Raw genomic sequence first — 19,307 nt, forward strand, 5'->3', positions numbered from 1 at the left:
AGCTTTTCTTAAATCAACTATCTTTCAACAAAAATTTGAGAAAAAGAGCCCCCTCCCCCCTTTTTTAGGGCCGCACCTGCGGCATATGGAGGTTCCCAGGCTAGGGGTTGAATCAGAGCTGTAGCCGCCGGCCTATGCCAGAGCCACAGCAACTACAGATCTGAGCCGTATCTGTGACCTACACCACAGCTCACGGCAACACCAGATCCTTAACCCACTAAGCAAAGCCAGGGATCAAACCTGTAACCTTATGGTTCCTATTTGGATTCATTACTCTGTGCCACAATGGGAACTACCCCCCTTTTTAATTCACAAAGACCCTAAGACTTCTGTAGTGTTGTTGGACTTAGCTTGAAATACAAGATTGGGCCATGTGTTGTCAGGATGAACCCCTGAAGTATTAGCTTGCTCAGGTATCAAAATGGGCCTTTCTGATTTTTCTTCTTTTTATTTTGTTTGCCAATTTCTGACTTTCTTGTAGATCTGGACAATACAGAGAAAAATGAAAAACTGAAATTCAGCATCATTGTGCGGCTTCCTCCGGTAATCCTGAAGTATATTTTATTTTCTAAGCCTTGGCAATCTACCTCTGGCAATTTCTTCTTGCAAGAAGAGCATGTACTTGCTTTGGGCTGTAGTTAATCCAATTGTTTCCCTCTTTGGCCCTTCCCAAGAAATCCCATCCCCCACCCCCGCCTCCACCCCCACTGCTGCTGCTCCCCCAGGGCCTGCAGAGCTTGCTCTTCTGGCTGTGCGCTGGCTTGGCACAGCCCACCTAGAACATCAAGCCATTTTCTCCTCTTAGGAAACCACACTAATATTTACAGCTGTGAGTCTGAGGGAAGGCAGAAGGGAAACATGTGCTTTTTGGCATTTAAACTGATAAGAAATTTAAATACAGGTGAGGTCAGAAGGTTCTGGAACTGCATTTCCTCCCACTGTTGTTTCCACCATGGCAGGAAAACATTCCCGGGTGGAAGGAAAAATGAGAAACGGGGGGAAAGGGTTATTTAGGCACTCCTTACTGGTGTGGGTGATATTAGCTCTCTGAGTCAGAAATGCTGTGAAGTTAAGACATTCCACCACAAGGTCTCCAGAGACTCTGACTCTGCGGACCTCCTGGCCCTGAGAACCGTGGTCGGCTCTGTGCTGTTTACATACCCTGAGCCCTTGTATCTCTGGCAGGATCCTCCCACAAAGGATGCCTGTTGCCTTCCCGGACCTAATTGCCTGGCTTTGTAACACCCTCTTGCCTTCACAGGCTTACTGCAGCAAAGGCAGGAAGAGAAAATAAAAGTTATGTTTTCCAAAGCTAGATCTCTCCGGGGATGTCTCTGAACATTTAGTTGGGTCTCTCAAATTGATTTTGTTTTTGCCTTGTACTCTAAGGGAATTAACATTTTCTGGGCAGTGCACTGGCAAACCACGTGCCTACCACCTTTAGCTTCCTATCAGACTATCACTTAGGGTTGGCAGATCCCCAGTTTTGAAGAGTGGCAGACGCACTCCATTGCAGAAAAAGAGTTTGGCAACAGCAGCGCATAGACTGCTTTCCTCAGGGCTGCATTTAAGGGACTATCTATTCAAAATTCAGAAGCATACCTCATAGGAGATAGCCTCTCTCCAAGGCTCAACCATGAAGAGGCTGTTTTTTAGACAGACTAGCTCCTTTGGAATAAATCTTTTTAAATTATGGATAGAAGGTACAAGTACTTACTCTCCTCTCTGTATTTTTCCATCTTTTTACTTTTATTATTGACAATTTTTTTTTTTTTTTTTAGCAAGGAAGGCACAGAGATTTCCCATACACACCCCAGCACCGCCCCCCAACATGTATAGCCTCCCCCATTAACTTATCAACATCCCCCACCAAAGTGGTCCACTTGTTACAGTGGATGAACCTACACTGATGCATCACAGTCACCCCAAGTCCATAGTTAACATTAGGGTTCCCTCTTGGTGTGGTTCATTCTGTGAGTTTGGACAGATGTAAAAAGAGATACATCTTTCATTGTATCATCATGCAGAGTGTGTTTTCACTGCCCTAAAAATTCTCCTCTACGTATTTTTCAATTTGCAAAAATAGCTTATCGGTCAGAAGATCTGCCGCCTTTGGGATCATCCTGTGAGTTCTAACATTATTTCCCGGAACCATGTAAAGCACCTGCTTCAGAACTATAACAAACAGGTGAGACTGTATGGAGCTCAGTCCCAGTAAATGGTTTTTGGAGCCGTTTTTCCCATTTTGCCATCTCCATATGGGTAGCAGTTGTAGTTCTCACTTTAAGTGTGTGCTTGTTTTGGAGAATCAACTGAGAGCAGAGTGGTTTTTCCTTTTAGCCTCAGAGTTGTGTGATGGACAAGACATCATTCAGTGTAGAATTTCTGCCGCTGAACTTCTTAATTGAAATACTGACAGATATGGAGTCTTCTGATCCAGGTACGTCACTCAGCTCTCAGGCTTTTCTTGTTTTTCCCTTGACACATCAGTCAGTCCCTATTCACTTCTGTGTAGCCCTTTCTTGCCAAAATATCCCTTACTTACAAGTAGGATCTTATTGCAATTGGTTTTAATTAGAAATACATAATTGACTACCTAAATTACCAAAGGAATAACCACCTTTTCAGGGTTTAAAAGGGTTTAAGAGTCTAAAAACCTATTTGGTTGATGCAAATAGCCTTTCTTGGTGCAGAGATTTGATAAATTTTAACAGCATTTTCTCAGAATGGTATGTTTTTACCAAAATATAAAACAATTATGGTTTCTGTGAGGTGTGACACAATGTCATAAATGTTTTGTGGCTTCACAGTAACTCTTCTCTCTCTTTTTCTTTTCAGCTCTGTATGCTTTTGAAGGACATGACAATGTAGATGCAAAATTTGTGGAGGAAGCAGCTCTGAAACACACCACAGCGCTTTTAGGCTTATAAAAGAGAAATGCAATTGTATCAGCTTCCAGTATTTTAATCTTGCTCATTTCCACTGAGAATCCTTTTGCAGTGTTTTAAACTGGTAACCCAAATCAGAATACATTGTTGAGCCATCTGAATTTCAAATCTGGGGAGTTCCTGTCATGGGGCAGTGGAAGCCAATCTGACTAGGAAGCATGAGGCTGTGGGTTTGATCCCTGGCTTCGCTCAGTGAGTTAAGAATCTGGCGTTGCCATGAGCTGTGGTGTACGTGGTAGACACGGCTCAGCTCTGGCATTGCTATGGCTGTGCTGTGGCTGTGGCTGGCAGCTGTAGCTCTGATTGGACCCCTAGCCTGGGAGCCTCCATATGCTATGGTTGCAACCCTGAAAAAACAAAACAAACAAAAAACCTGAATTTCAGTTTGGTACTTGTTCAGACAGAACTAGACTACTGTGCTTCACCTTGTTTTGAACAGCAGATGAGCAGTCAAGTGTCGAGGAGTGTCGGCTGGTCCAAGGAGGCAGGCATTGGCGTACATGATGCTCTTCGGAGTGGCTTATCTCCCTGGGGCTTTCATAGACCAAAAGCTAGTTTCTGTTACACTCTGAAATGAAATATGCTTTAAAGATGTAGAAACAGTGCTGAGGAAAACAAAAATTAGATGTGTCACTGAAAAATAGCATATAACAAGCAGAAAAATTAAATGGTGCATGTAAACTCTATTTGGAAAGAGGATACTTAAAAAAAAAAAACCCTGAATTTGGACTAAGTCAAATCTGCTAATTCCAGCATCAAATAATTTGTGACATGTAGCATTTTGTACATACCTAGAATAGGATTTGTCTCTCTGATGGTTCAGATGGAACTGTATTTAATACTGTAAAGTTATTTTTATATTTATAAAAGTTTGATTTAGTAATTCTTGCCATAAAAAAGTACTAAAAGTTTTAGCCTGACTCCTTTGTTATTTGAACATGGCCTTTTTATTCTAGCCAAGAATCATGAGTCCATGAACATGTTCCCCCAAAGGCCCCCATGACACCCACTTTTCTCCCATTTTTCTTTGTTTTTTCCCTTTTTCTTCTCCAGTGGCTTCATTCTGACCATCAGTACAGTTGCTGCCTGAGGTCAGCCCATAACCCTTTGCTTTTCTCTCTTCCTACTGTTTCCGTTGATGAACTTGTGAAATTTTAATGATTATAATTCTCACTAGCCAGGATAATCATTCAACTTTTCTAAAATCATTGCATTCTAAAAATTATCCTTTTCTACAGAATTTCCCTTTTTGGCCAAATATTTCATGGTCACCAAGGCTTAAAATGTTGGAGTCATATCATCAAGGCAGTGCTGTTTCCTTTTGATAAGATCATTAGTTTTCATTCGCCTCACTTTTCACACCTGGGTTGTTTCTGTTACTTTCTGACATCAAATTCATCTGACGCATATTTGAGATAAACACTCATTTGAGCCTGCCACTCCTCTGCTCATAGTCCTTTGATAACTTTCCTTGTATTACAGATAAAATCCAAACTCCTGACATTCAGGGTCTCCCAAATCTCAGCCTTAGGCGATTCCCCAGTACAAACATTCTGTTCCAGCCAGGCTAGCTCACGGGCCTTGAAACAATTTTTGGCTTCTTACTTCCAAGCCTCGCTCAGGCTATTACCCCCACGTGGAATCCCCTCCTCTTATTAAAATCTGACTGCTTCTTAAGGGTCAGATCAAAAGTTCCATCTGACTGTGATCCCCACCATTCCAGCACACGGTGACAGCTTCACCCCTGGACCAAGTAGCACGCCTTGTAATATTTAAGCACCCATCCTTTGCGATTTTTTTTCACTTTTTTTTTTTTTTTGGTCTGTTGTCTTTTTAGGGCCATACCTGCAGCATGTGGAGGTTCCCAGGCTAGGGGTCTAATCGGAGCTGTTGCTGCCGGCCTACACCACAGCCACAGCAACACCGGATCCTTAACGCACTGAGCGATCCTAGGGATCGAACCCGCAACCCCGTGGTTCCTAGTCGGATTTGTTTCTGCTGTGCCACGATGGGAACTCCCTTTTTTCACTTTTTAAAGTTTGATTGTAGTTGATTTAAAATGTTTTCTTTGGATTTTTGAAAATTATTTTTCCTTTTTATTTTGTTAAGCTTCCTATGTGTATAATTTCTGAATCCCTAATGTTATTACTGATCCTTACAACACAGGAACCATGTGTAAGTACCCAGTGTTTCTTTGCACTAACTGCACAGCATTCGTGGCATTACTGGTCATAGGCGCTCCTGAGGAATGGCTTTCTAGTGACTTCACAAAGCAGCCAGATTAGATTCAGGACCCACAGACTAAGAATGAGGTTCAGGTTCCCTCCAGTCTATCAGGATGGGAGCTTGGAACAGATTTTGTTTGGTCTAGCAAAATAAACAATTGTGATATTTTTCACACTCAAAGTTGTGAACTAAAATTCATAACTGATAACAATCCGAAATAACAATTGTTTGAGTATATTAATGAATGTGAAATCACAGTTTTCAAATCTTACTTGTATCTTTTCATGTGAGAAAATAAACAGAATTAGGAAAACATACTTGGGTGAAAAGCAGTAAAATTAGTGATGAAATAAGTGGTATTGGCCTAATTTTCAACTTTTTACATGCAAAGTTACAAATATTTCATTGAAATTTTGAAATATCTGCTAACTAAACTTAAAGCAATCATAAGGGTATTTGCATGTAACACTGTGGAAAATCTATATTTATAAGAAAAATAAATTCAGGCCTGATTATTTTTGAACAAAAAGATTCTTATTTGTAAAAAGAATCACCGTAATATTACTTTTTAAAAAGGACAGGCTTCCCTATTGATTATATTCCTCAATCTAGATTTACTGACATCTTCTTTTTTAAAATTTTTTAAAAAATAAATTTTATTGGGAGTATAGTTGACTTAATCGTGTTAAGTTTCAGATGTACAGCAAAGTGAATCAGTTATACATACACATATATCCATTCTTTTTCAGATTCTTTTCCCATATGAATTATTACACAGTATTGAGTAGGTTACCCTGTGCTATACAGTAAGTCCTTGTTACTTGTCTGTCTTATATACAGTAGTGTGTATATGACATCAACTTCTAATGCAACTATTTTATTTAACAAAATGAGGTATATCCTTGCGATACTCAGGATATTGTTCCTTTCAATTATTCTTTCTTTCTGTTTAAAGTGGGTATATTGAACAGGATTTTCTTTTTTTAAAAAAGCAAATAAAGACCACTCTGCCAATTCTGTACTTCATTAAAAAGGTATTTATTTTTATTGCATTTTTATAGCATCCACTCTACTCTAGATTTCTGAAAGGTAGTCAATAGAGTGAAAAAGACAGAAATTGGTGAGTGTGAAAGGAAGAAAGCATATTGTTCTCTGTTGGGTAATTGTGTGGGGTGATTGTGGATACCATGTTTATCTGTAATTCAGAGCTCTTAATGTGGACACTTTGCAGCCGAGGATAGGAAGAAACCCAGCTGAAGTGTCTCCTTGAGAAGCCTGGGCTGGTTCACACATTCAAATTTCAATTGGCTTTATAACAGGTTTCCTTATGTGCCTCATATTGGCCCCAGGTTCACTGGGCTTAAAAGGAGCCAGAGCACCATATGGTTTTGGCAGAGGAAGAGTGGCCTCTGCCTCTGGGATGTAGGCATTTGGACGCGGCTCTGCGGTTGTGTAAACACCATTGGGCAGCTGGCGATTTTCTGCTTCCAGGAACTCCTGCAAAGAATGAATTATCCTTTTCAGTTTTTGAAAACTCTGGTAAAGTCACTTTATCCTCAGGGCCCATCAGACATAGCTGGGTCTGAGCAGCCTTAGGCTGTGCTGGGCCTATTCCCCAAAGGGACAAAAGGGTGTGAGGGTGGGGTCATCAAATGTGCACACTTCCACACACACATTTCACTTCATTGGAACGACCCATGTTGCTCAAGCATCACTCTCTGCCTGGGGTTTAAGTTTATCATAAACTGGTTGGTGGGGCCTAAATTCAGGACATTCCAAACTCAGTATCTTTCATCCGGCCCTAATTACTGCCACGTTTTTGACAAAGGCAGGGCAATCTATTTCTGTTGGTAGGTCGCTGTTGAGCAAATGGTACAAAGGAAGAGATAAGGAGTAAAGTAGAACCAGAGGCGAGGAGTGGTCAGCAGCTTGCTTTGAGCCCCAAGACTCTGCCTGTGCTTCTAGAAAACAAAGAGATCTCTTGCAGCATGAAGAAGAACTCAAAAAACATGGCCACAGGTAAACGACTGCTGGGACACCACAGGTACAGTGTGAATGTCCTCAAAACATAGTCCCAGGAAGTGTGGGAATTACAAATGGGACCCTATTTTCAGGAATTCTGAGGATGTGCTTGGAATGCACTATTTTCTTGGGCTGAGCAGTGGTGTTTAGGGAGGGTCTCCTCAGTCATCTGTGAGTGATTTGTAGGTCCTGGGATGTTGTCTCCTTAGAAAGAGATGCCTAATTCCCCTCTAAGGTTATTGAAAGGTCAGGGAGTAGGAGTAAGAACTGGGCACTCAACTTGTAGGTGGGGTCAGTGATAGACCTAGGCCAGTGGTAGGAGAAGAAGGCTGGCACTGAAGCCTCCTCAGGGGTTCTGCACTGGGTGCAGGGTCTGCAGAAGCCTGTGGCAACCGTCATATGCTAGAGGCCTCACAGTGTGCTGTGGGGCCACAGCAGATGGATATGGAACAGTAAGATATGGTCTGAGGAGGGGTGCAAAGACAGAGATTAGAGGCCTGTGGATAAAAAAGCAGTGGCAGCCTGGCCAGCCATTGCCACACCAATAGGAGGCCTTGGTGTTCACACAGGCAAAGATGCTTATCTGGGGGGGTGTGCACACCAGCGAAGAATGTAGGGCTGTGGGTGGGTGGGGGGTCTCAGTGCTTTATAAGTGTTCTCCAGGGCATATTAGGACACTTCAGACTATTGTACTTTGACTTGCTTACATAATATTTTCAAAAAGCAACACCTATTTCTTTCTTTTTTAAAATTCAGATATAGTTGATTTACAATGTGCCAATTTCTGCTGTATAGCATAGTGACCCAGTCTTACATATGAATATTCTTTGTCTCATGCACTCTCCACCATGTTCTATTCCAAGAGATTGGATATAGTTGCCTGTGCCGTGCAGTAGGACCTCATTGCTTATTCATTCTAAATGTAATAGTTTGCATCTACCAACCCCAAACTTCCCCAGAACTGCTTTCTAATGACTGTCCAGACTGTGTGTGTATTGAGTAGAAAATGTTCATGTTTTCAGGGAGGATTGACACCCCTGAAAACAGCCCTTCCCGGCACACTTTACAAATGCAACATAGAAGCCATAGCTTACCCGAGACTTTTCAGCGATGGCCGAAGCGTACATTTCTTCATCTCGAAGTACTTTCAGCCATTCTCTCTCAATCTCTTTGTTGAGGGGCAGACCCTTTTCCATCCTGGAATTGCAAGTGAAGATGAAGTCTTCCTTCTCTTTGACTTCCTTTTGGAGTTCAATGGCCATAGCTTGTTTCATGGACAGCTCAGCAACAAGAGCCATCATTTTTTCGGTAGCATCTTTGATTTTTTTCTGGTAGCCGTTCATCTAGAATTAAAAAGCCCAAGGCTTAGCCTATGTATACATTCCACAGAGACTTGAAGAAAATGGCAGGCTTGCTGGCTGTCTAGTGGTGGGGGGCATTCTTGCCTGAAGGAAGGAGAGTTTAGCTGGGAATTCACAGAGAAAAAGAATAGGAAGAGACCTCAGCGATTCAGCCCAAGATGCTGGCTATGTAAATAAGGACAAGGAAAAGGGAAAAGAAAGAAGTCTATTCATCTAGTTACTGGATTTCCAGGTGGATGGTATTGAGGGGAATATCTTAGTGTCTCTGTTTTTAACGGGTGAAAAGGACAGGAGAAAGAGTGTTCTCGATGTCTAAGTTCCGGCCTGATTTTGCCATGTTATTAGCCTGTTGCTTATTCTAGGGGAAAAATCTGGTAGAACAGAACTGTATTACTTACTTGTTGCTTAATTAAGATAATCAGCATCTGTAATGATTTTTAAGGGTAACTCTCACACTTCCATGTGTTTGTATTATGGATCATAATTCCTGGGATGCATCATTATTAGGTCATAAGCAAGCATGAGCTGACTGGACAGCCTGGCCAGTAATTTGAAATGCAATGTTCCTATGTGTGTGTGTGCTCACACACACTTACCTTTTCATATCATTTGTTTATTGTCAGAGAATTCAGAGATAAGACTAAATGGAAAGATTGATTTTAAAAGACAGAAATGAAATAAAATTGGAATTGGTGGTTTCTGTAAGCTTTCTGGCCCACAGCACTGCCTTTCAATGAGGCTGCAGCCCTGGTGGGACAGTGAGGGGTGACCCCTCCCAGCACCAGCACTCACTGTTGAATCGAATCGCCTTGCCTTATTATTTCTTCATATCCTTTCACTACTGACACGAGGTTATATGCGTATTTAGTTGTAGCCTGTCATCCCACAAGAGTGTCATCTTCGTGGGGATGAGGACTGTTGGTTTTATTCCTTATGTTCCCAGTGCTTGGAACATAGGAGGCACAATTAAAGTTGAATGTTTATTGAACAAAAGAATGAAAAAATTCTCTGTCTTATTTAATCATTCAGTTCTTCGAACCAAGGTCAATTGAGACATGAATATGAGCTTCCAAAACTACACCTGACCTTGACACACTTTCTCCTCTTAATAGAGTGTAGATTATTCTGTCTGTACATTTGCTTACAGAAACATGCTGCTGGTGATTTACCTGCTTCTGAAAATACAATGACTGATTATTATGTGCAAACTTTGTCTCTTTAAGGGACTAGGGAATATACATTTTTATAACTCTTCCACACTGCACTAATTTTCAGGAAGCATATTTTGAATAGAAATGACTGCCATTCAAAGCTTCGGTGATCAATCACCATCTCTCTCTTAAATTTTGTTCATTAATCAGCCATTGCACACTTGAGTGTGTGTCTTAACTAGCCAACCTCCCTTCTCCTCCATTAATTAAAAAAAAAAAAGGATGGTATAATCATCTTCTCTATGTTATTGCTGAGATTTCCCACTTTCTCTTCCTTTGGGAAATGTAAGAGGAGTCATAAGCTCTCTAGAAAAGATGACAGATGAACACCCGCAAGGGCCCAGGCCAATTCTGCTTGACTATCTAATGCTCACCACCACGTTAGCTGATATCACACTCATTTAACAGATCAGGAAACCCAGTTTTAAGGTCATTTATGTATCTTTCTCAGTGTTACTTGCTAGTATGGGGAAATCACAGATCTGAGATCTGAATGTCTTTCTACCTTCCAGCTCTGTCTATATGAGGAGATTATTTTAAATGGAGGGGGAAACGGCCAGGTAGAGAGGATAGACAGTGGGGAAAAGAAAAGGGAGATAAATCACGAGGACAGGACTCAGTCTTGCTGGAACCTTCCTGACCATGTGGACAGTCTCAGCAGCCACCATTTGCATTTCTCTGGCATTACACTTGACTTCTGGAGGGGCTCTGTCCTCAGCTTTGACAAGCCGGCCTTTGGCAAAAACCACCTTCCCCAAAGAAAGGGAAATTCATTTTGCCAAAGGAAGGAAGGCAACATTTCAAGGAACTTCGGACGTGCTAATTCAGGAAAAGTTCATGAGCCTAAGCAAGTCTTAACATTTCTTATTTTCTGAGGTAAAGTCCTGGATTGCACAGGTGCTGTTGGAGTGATCAGTGGTCAGAGTGGAAGAGTAAAGGCCAAATAAAAATGGCCAAGAAAGCTTGAGATTGACAGTCATTTCCTATTTATTTAGTGGGCCAGAACTCTTTCTAAAATGGGACTGTTTATTCAGTCGAAGTTTATCTAGAGTTTAGTACATAAGAGGCATTGAGGAAACTTAAACTGAGGAAAAATCACTGCCCTCAGGAGCCCACAGTCGGGGGTGTGGGTGTCACTGTTACTTGTGGTGTCTTATCTGTCTCTCCCACCAGATGGTGCGGACAGCGAGCCCTTTCCCTTTTGCGCTCAGCAGCTCCAGTAATGTTGCTGACTGACTGAAATCCCTGTGCTGTCATGAAGGGATGCTCCAAGGGCCTGGGGAGGCCAGGCAGGCAGCAAACCATCCAAAACCCAAAGGTGCAATGTTCTGCTTGTCTGCCTCCCTCCTGCTGGCTGCTCCACCTGGAGTAGCTTCTAGCAGTCCCAGCCTGGCCCTGTAACTTTCGGTTGACAGGCCTGGTATTTTACGATTAGGAATGAGGAAGCTCCACGTTACTGGCCTTTCCTCACTAGTGGGGCCTGGGGGTGGCTCCACCCCAGGGTGGAATAGGTCTGGGCATTGTGCGACTGGTGTTCTCTTTAATAGACCCCTCCCGTTTCTGGGTTCTGGCTGACTTCTGGATTCAGGGAGTTCCCGTGCAGACCACTGAGTAATCGAGGCCCTCCCTTCACAAGGAACTAGAAAGGATTTAATCTGACATGTAAAATATGAAGATGATCATTGTAGGTATCTTGTTAAGTGAAACTTGTATACTGTCATTGAAAGGCTTAGGACTTCCCACTATAAAGTATTCAGGGTATAAGATTGAAACTTATCTTCGACAATTCTCTAAGAGACATCTTGACATTTTTAATTTTACATCTTTGGATTTCTGTGGTCATAAGGTCTATCCCCTCTGGGGCGTCTCTCCAAAAATTAAGCCGTCTATGGAAAATGGAAAGTGATGGGCGGGGAAGGGCAGAAGAGGAGGCGGGACTCTGGCGGACCTTCTTGGCCAAGAGCAGTGTGTCCTGCTTGCAGGCCTGAGTTTTGCTGTAGAGCCTGTCTGTGAGCCGAGACACCTGTTCATAGATGAAATCCTTCTCCAGCAACTTCTCCTCCTTCTTGGCCAGCTGTAGTTCCAGCTATGGTCGAAAACAATTGTAATAGGAAAAAGTCATGTGAATCCAAATCTTTCCTGTTTTTTTTGTTTGTTTGTTTGTTTTTGGTCTTTTTAGGACTGCACTTGCGGCATATGGATGTTCCCCAAGCTAGGGGTTGAATCGGAGCCACAGGTGCTGGCCTACACCACAGCCACGGCAACGCAGGATCCAAGCTGCATCTGTGACTTACACCACAGCTCATGGCAATGCTGGATCCTTAACCCACTGAGCAAAGCCAGGGGTTGAACCTATGTCCTCGTGGATTATATATTCATTTCCTCTGAGCCAGGATGGGAACTCCCAAATCTTTCCTAATTAGAGCACTATTTTTCCCCCTTAATGAAGACACCTTGCTTTCATAGTTCCCAAGGTAACTCTAGAAGGCCTTTAAAGCTGGACTAAGCCAAGACTTCCCATCCCTAACACCCCTACCCATCAAGAGCTATGGAAATTCTTCCTCCCCATGGCAGAGAATGGCCTTCTCAGCTCCATCTAACTTCCATGTTGCCGTTCCTCTGATAGGCTCTTCAGGACAACAGATGAATCCATTCAAGATGCCAAGATGCCAAAAGTGCCCCTGTGGGCTGTGAGACAAAGGTGGGCATCTTGGGACCACCAAAGTCATACTTCTTTTGGCAAGCATCTAAAGTCAAGCTTAGGTTTTGTGACTAGATTACAATGAAGGGCCTATGTTAAGTGGCTAGAATAATGAGGGATGCATCTGCCTAACATGACACAGTACCACAGATATCTGTGACACTGATCAACCAGCGGCTAAGAGGTGGTATTTTAAGAAAGGATTGTTTACCGCATCCATTTTTTTAATCATTTCTTCTTCGGTCATATCTTTCCCTGGAAGGAAGCGTGTTCTGTTCTCACTGTCGGGATTGATAAATTGTTTCTCCAGGTCTTTTATTCTGTCTGTACACTGTGAAAACTATTAAACAAGAGAGAAACATTAACTTTGCTCAGTAAATCTTAAAGCCACATAGTCTAGGTTCTTTAGAGTCTTTCCAGGCAAAGGTGAGAGGGAATTCCCAACACCCCATCAGCCGGACTTGTGGTCAAGCAATGTTTTGGCTTCCTCACGGGACCATGAGGACGATGTCTGCAACTGACCCTACAAAGCAAGGCAGCAACTTCTGGGTCATCAAAAAAGAGCTGACATTTATTACTTCCCATTTTGTGCTGTATGCATGGGATTCTGTGCAGTTGCAGAGCTCCAACTATACAGACTTACCCTCTCTTTATTGCACACTGTTACAGGGGTCAGGGTAGACAACATACAAGGTACCCTACATATTAGACCCCAGTTTAAAACCATTTTCTGGCATTAGGCTTAATGGTTCCCCAAAGAAGAATACAGTTCTTAATTACTAGGTCAACACAATGTACAGTCTGTGAGGAATATCTGTATCTTCTTTAGTAAATACCCAATGTAATGTTTTATATGTCAACTATATCTGTTGACTCTGAGAATTTAGAGGTGGTGAAGAAATACAGAACCTACCGAGTAGGAGTGGCAGCCACACTTGCATTGTTTTGTAGAGAGAGATGTAGAACACACTAAAAGCCAAGAGCCGTCACGTTTAGCTTTTCTCCTGAAAACCTGTATGGTCTCAGGCAAATCCTTTTATCTTCTCTACACCTCAACTATCAAACGGGAGAGTAAGTTCCCATCTCATGGGGTTGATCCATTAAACAAGATAATATATTTAACGTACTTTATAATGTATCCAAGAGTGATACAGGTAGAATTAAAATTTTTGATTTGTGCTCCTTCTCACAACAAAAAGAATTTCAAATAGTGACATGAATAATTCTTTTCCTTCCTCTCTCGCCACACTTCTTGACTGCTTACTATGGAGTGAAAGTATCCATGCATGTGTAATTAAGCATTTGTGGTCTTTAGTATTAACATTTAACATCTTTTTTAGTTAGGAAATTCACAAGGAAAAAATTATTGTGCTTATTTATCAAAGTGGTCCCTCGATTGATCTTATTTTCCTGTGGGCCTTTGAGGAAAAACTGTTTCCTTCTTCTGTATAAAATAGTTTTCCTGTGTTCTAAAATAGTTCACGTGACTTCCAAGAGCTCTAAAAACGGGCTCTTATTGCAAGTAAAATGTTGCTGGGAAATGTGACTCACGATAATCCTTGGAGTGGACTGTTTGATGATTAAAAACTGTTTCGAGCAACTAAAAAATAAAACTGCAAGCCTTAAGAGAATTCTAAAAATGATACAAAAAAGAGGAAGATTGAACACACACACACACACACACACACACACACAAAACACTACAGCTATGACAAATAACAGGATATGATGAGGATCCGGCATTGCACGGCATGGTGCAAACATGGCTTGCCTGAAGCCTGAAATTTCACATCATATCCTCAAAGGGCCTATGTAATTAGTGCTGAGTATACAATTAAATAATTAGAGGCTGTTTGAAAACCAATGTGAAACTTTCTATTTAATTTTTTTTTTTTTTTTTTTTTTGGCAGAACCTACAGCACACATAAATTCTTGGGCCAGGGATTGAGTCCATGCCACAGCAGTGACAATACAGGATCCTTAACCCACCAGGCCACCAGGGAACTCTGTCTATTCAACTATTCTTAAGCTTGGAACTAACTCTGATGGAACAGTTAGCTGATAACACACGGTCCCTATGCTTCATTTCACATGCAGTCAGAATGGCGAAGGCTCACACCAGACGGTATACTATCCTTGAATGGACAGGATTTTCCTCTTGGGTAAATGGAGTTCATATTTCATACCAGATAACTGGTTTTATAGAAAGAATTTTATCTTTTGAACAGAAGTATTAATTTACAATTAACACAAAGAAAATGCTTCCATAATACAGAGTGAATTTTTCTATTGTGGGTCTTATTGAATTTCAAGTCCTTTCATTCTGCTGGGCATCTTGATCATTTAGCATGGGCAAAGATGGCCCTGAAAACGTGTTTCGGAAAGGACCCGGAAAGAGCCAAATTATTCTGTAAAATGGACTGAGACACATATGGGGTGCCTGGGATGGTGAGGCTGTGGAGGGGAGCTGGGGGAATGGAAGGGCAAGCCAGTGGAACGGAGCTAGGCTCAGGCACTGCCTGGGGTAACACAGCTGGGGGACTGTTCCCAGTGGTGGGGTGCTCCTATGAACTCTGATGCCATACTTGTCTGATATTTAAAGTTCCTTACATTTCTTTAATGTATCCTCTTATACCAGTCCCCCAAGTCTTCAGTAAAGTCAGGCACAGAGACAGGCCTGGCCTGAATGGTCTTCTGTGTGTGTAGGGGGGAAGGAAGAGCCAGTCCCGAGGCTGCACTGATGTGGCCCAGGCCCTGGGGTGTGTGAACTGATAAGTGGATGCCCAAATGGACCACACCCAGGAAGCATGAGTCAGAGCCACGGGAATCCTGGGGAGGCTTCTCGGGAGGCCTGGGGCATGTTCCAGCCAATCCATCCAACTCAGGGTTACACTTATCAAAGAAGTGAATGGGAGAACTTAGGGCTAAAAGAACACTAGAATCAGAACGCTGGCATATTTGTGCAAAAAGGAGACCCATCATCCATTGAGCCCTGTGAATTCTCAAGACATGATTAAATTTTAAAAAGCACTGTGTCTATATCTTGAGCTAATAAAAACTATTTACTTGTACATCTAGAAAAAGACCAGAGGATCTTCTCGAGACTTTTGATAATTTTATTTATTCGTTTAACTTTTATTTATTTTTTAAAATTTATTTTTGTCTTTTTTTAGGGCTGTACCCATGGCATATGGAGGTTCCCCAGGCTAGGGGTTGAATCAGCAATGCCAGATCTGAGCCACATTTGTGGCCTACATCACAGCTCACAGCAACGCTGGATCCTTAACCCACGAGTGAGGACAGGGATCAACCCTGCATGCTCATGGATACTAGTCAGATGCTTTTCCACTGAGCCATGAAGGGAACTCCAGTAATTTTAATAGTGATTATATCTTGGAGATAGAATTTTATTTTTTCCTTTAAAATTTTTGTATTTTCTTTCAAAACTTCATTTATGGAGTATGTCCTAATTTTATAATCGGAAAGAAACCTGAAAGCAAACCTGGCATTTTAGAAAATGTAGTTTAAAATGTGTTCCTACTACATTGAGTCAATGGAAAAAAATTTAGGCTACAGATTTTTTTAGTGTCATTTTTTTCTATTTTCACTATGAAAATACAATTATTACATGTGAGGAAAACAGCTTTATATTCATGTTTTTAAAAGTTTATTTGCCATTTTATGTTTAAATTTTATGGATATATTCCACTTTAAAAAGGCCATATTAGAGGCAAAGTTATTCAATTATAGGGAAACTATAGGAGTTAATGAGTCCAGGAGTTCCCTGGAGGCTCAGTGGGTTGAGGATCTGGTGTTGTCACTTCTGTGGCACCAGTTCAATCCCTGGCCTGGGAAATTCTGCATGCCAAAAAAAAGAGAAAAAAAAGAAAAGTTTAATTACATGGGATTGCCAATTAATAAGAAACAACAATCTTGGCTCTAGAGGACAAGAGTACCAAAAATAAGAGAAGTAGGTCTGCAAGACCTTTCCAGCAAGTGTCAAAAACATAATAATGCTGGTGGTAGTAAAAGCCTGGATTACTGAAGTTTTGAGCTCTGAAGAAGCTGAGCTAGAGTTGAGATTTGGGAGGGTCTAAATTCCGAGAAAGGCAGAAAGTGCTTCCGGAGGAAACAAAGACAACCTGTAGCTCAGACGCCTGAAGCACAGATTCTCGCCTGGAGCAGGGTTCACAGGGATTTTTACGCAGGGCATTTAACTCATGAATTTTTAAAGGTACCAGAAGGAGCCTGGCTTGATTTACGTGTAAGAACTTGTTCAACCTACAAACCAATAAAGGCGAAAAAAAGGAAAAAGCATCAAATGATCCCAGGAAGAACAGCATGAACGCTTTCCCCACCTGAATCTGGAGCACTGCTAAATCAGCATCCAGAGACCTCTTGACTGGCAGTAATTGCTGGGTCACGTGAATCTGCCTTTGCTTCTCGGCAATCTTCAGTTTCAGGAATCGGATCTTTTCCTCTAGGACATGTATTTCAAGTTCTCCATTTAGCTTCATCTTCTCTTGGATATTTATTTTTTCATAAAAAATGCACACTTCCTCTTCCCGCTCTATCAGCTGAACACCGCTGTGGTCAAATTGAGAGGTAGAGGCTAAGAGAGGAGGCAGAAGCCACTGTTTTACTGGTCATGGTGATTCCCTCTGGATTTGGGTGCCAAAATACACATCGACACTGTATAATTCCAGACGACAATAGAGATTCACTGTTGGCTTTCTGGTTAAACGCCACAGTCTGAATTGTTCTGGGCATGGAGGGGAGGAAGGATTATTTCGCATCTCGACTCTGGGCTGAAAGTGTTATTGGCTGACCGTAGACTCTCTGCAAGCCTCAAAGGTTTTCCCAGGGTGGGAAAGAATGTCCTTGCCCATGCAAGAACAATGTGATCCCATAGCGTGATTTCCTGCAGACCCTTTTACAGGGCCAGACTTGTCAACAGAGGTCTGGCCAGAATTACCCAGGCAGGGGGCCAGGGAATGTGTTTCTTAGAGCTATTCTGTTCTCTCTAACTTGCCATGCCCATTAGGCTCTTTTAAAGTTAATTATTTCCGATGCACGTTTCTCCATCAACAGGCAAAAATCCTGTCCTTTGTAATCATGCCAGGCGAAGGACCCCTCCTTGTGAGGAGACCATGGGGAAGAAACAAAGTAAGAATGTTCGAATTCCAGCCCCACAGAACTGACTAGGGCCTGGGAACAGACTGCCTAAATGCTTTGGATTGTGCCAGGAGCCAAATAAGAGGACTTTCTTTTCCCAGAGAAAACACCTGCCAGCCCTTTGAAAAAGGGGTGCTCGTCACGACCTGAAGCCCCAACCCTCCCCAAAGCGCTGCGCTGTGCATATCCATTATCCCAGAGTTCATCTTTAATTGCTTCTTTCTCCTTCTCTCTCTCCTCCCTCAAAACATGTGTACACAGTGTTGTATTTGGCTAATCTTAGCTCTGCATTTTGTCTCATTTGCTGGCTCTTCACTGGCTTATCTCATGAGCCTCTCTGTTTTCTTGACAACAGAAGCCAGGCTTTACCACCATATCGTACTTCCTGGGCCCACCCCTTAACACAGAACGCAGCCTTACATGAAACAGCACACAATCCAGATTCGATGAAAAAAAAAAAAATCTAATACCAGATGTAAGTACTACAGGGCTCTACCATCTCACAAGCCAGATTTTTCAGAGCACAGGCAACTTGGGAAAACTGTGAAGTAGTAACCAATTAATAAGAAGATGACACCGGAGAGAAATAATGCTTCTCTTGAGGTTCTTCCTCGCTAAGACAATGAACTGGCTTAACACCTTAATAAATATCATAAAAAGACCAAATCTGTCCTCAAAGTGGATCTGAGCATCAAAGACTTGCTTACATCAATTATATTGAAGTAATTTGATGGTATCTTGGCCCTGACTGGTAGACTGGGAAAGGACTTTGATCTTTTTTTTCTTTTCTTTCTTTCTTTCTTTCTTTCTTTTTTTGCTTTTTTGGCAGCACTGAGCCATATGGCGTTCCCAGGCCATGGATCAGATCCGAGCTGCAATTCTGACCAATAGTGCATCTGGGGCAGCATGGGATCCTTAACCCACAGTGCCAGGCCAGGGATTGAACGTGCGTCCTAGTGCTGCAGAGATGCCGCAGATCCTGTTGGGCTACAGTGGGAATGCCAAGCCTTTGATCTTTAAGCAAGTAACTTCCCAGACCTTACTCTTGCCTGTCTCTCTCATGAGGAGAGGGTTTTCTATTTTCAGGCAAAATATACTGCACTCCCACCCCCACCAAAGACTAAGGAAACCTGAGTGTCACATGTTCCTCACGACCCACTGTCAGGTCTAGACAGAACAATGAGCAGCATTTCTAAATTGGATCTCTAGGTGCCTTGTTCTCACATCGGGTTCCTAGTTCTTACCTTTCATTTCGACGCTGCACGGCTTTTTCGTATTTTTTGCGAAGCTGCACCATCTCCTCCTCAATCGTTGTGATCATGTTGGCAAGTCTGTCGATGTTATTTAACTGGGCTTCCTTCTTCTCTTTCATTTCCTGAAGTTTTGCTACGATTTTGCACACATCGTTTTGCATGCTTTCTCTGATGGTAATGTTGTTGGCATGCTTCAGCATAGAATTTTGTAGCTTTCTTTAAAAATAAAAGGCAGTTGGAGAAGACGGTAATTTCCTTTAGTTTCTTTAAAAGCAATGAAGACTTCCGAAACGAGCAATATCCAGGGAGCTCTTGCTTTAGTAGTAAAGATATTGATCATAGAGTTATCCTCAGGAATTTCTGTAATCTTCCCAGGTCTCCCATTCCCCCTAATCTAGATTAGGACATCT

At 42.1% G+C, this 19,307-nt stretch overlaps 2 protein-coding genes across 21 annotated transcripts in view; one reads left to right on the plus strand and one right to left on the minus strand.

The window, feature by feature from the left end:
* Nucleotides 1-3,862, plus strand: part of GSAP (gamma-secretase activating protein) — a 220,991-nt gene extending 217,129 nt beyond the window's left edge. For 11 of the 18 annotated variants that reach the window (XM_084977406.1, XM_084977410.1, XM_084977412.1 and 8 more), the window contains 4 exons: nt 482-543; nt 2,087-2,188; nt 2,341-2,440; nt 2,839-3,862. In XM_084977406.1, the coding sequence (XP_084833532.1) occupies nt 482-543; nt 2,087-2,188; nt 2,341-2,440; nt 2,839-2,930 (356 nt within the window). In that variant the 3' untranslated portion in view covers nt 2,931-3,862. The remainder of the gene's footprint in view (nt 1-481; nt 544-2,086; nt 2,189-2,340; nt 2,441-2,838) is intronic. The other 7 variants (XM_084977413.1, XM_084977415.1, XM_084977409.1 and 4 more) reach the window with 1 other exon arrangement.
* A 2,331-nt stretch (nt 3,863-6,193) lies between these two features.
* CCDC146 (coiled-coil domain containing 146) overlaps nt 6,194-19,307 on the minus strand; it is a 132,505-nt gene continuing 119,391 nt past the window's right edge. The window contains exons 14-19 of one of the 3 annotated variants that reach the window (XM_021102558.2): nt 18,889-19,113; nt 16,828-17,056; nt 12,681-12,809; nt 11,717-11,854; nt 8,291-8,539; nt 6,194-6,671 (exon numbers count right to left, since the gene is read on the minus strand). In XM_021102558.2, coding sequence (XP_020958217.2) covers nt 6,468-6,671; nt 8,291-8,539; nt 11,717-11,854; nt 12,681-12,809; nt 16,828-17,056; nt 18,889-19,113 — 1,174 coding nt within the window. In that variant the 3' untranslated portion in view covers nt 6,194-6,467. The remainder of the gene's footprint in view (nt 6,672-8,290; nt 8,540-11,716; nt 11,855-12,680; nt 12,810-16,827; nt 17,057-18,888; nt 19,114-19,307) is intronic. The other 2 variants (XM_084977403.1, XM_084977404.1) reach the window with 2 other exon arrangements.

This window comes from Sus scrofa, chromosome 9, assembly GCF_054392235.1.
Source record: "Sus scrofa isolate SSC_HxYL_T2T_F1_AM1 chromosome 9, Sscrofa_HxYL_maternal_Yorkshire_Landrace_v2.0, whole genome shotgun sequence".
In the NCBI taxonomy this organism is placed as follows: domain Eukaryota; kingdom Metazoa; phylum Chordata; class Mammalia; order Artiodactyla; family Suidae; genus Sus; species Sus scrofa.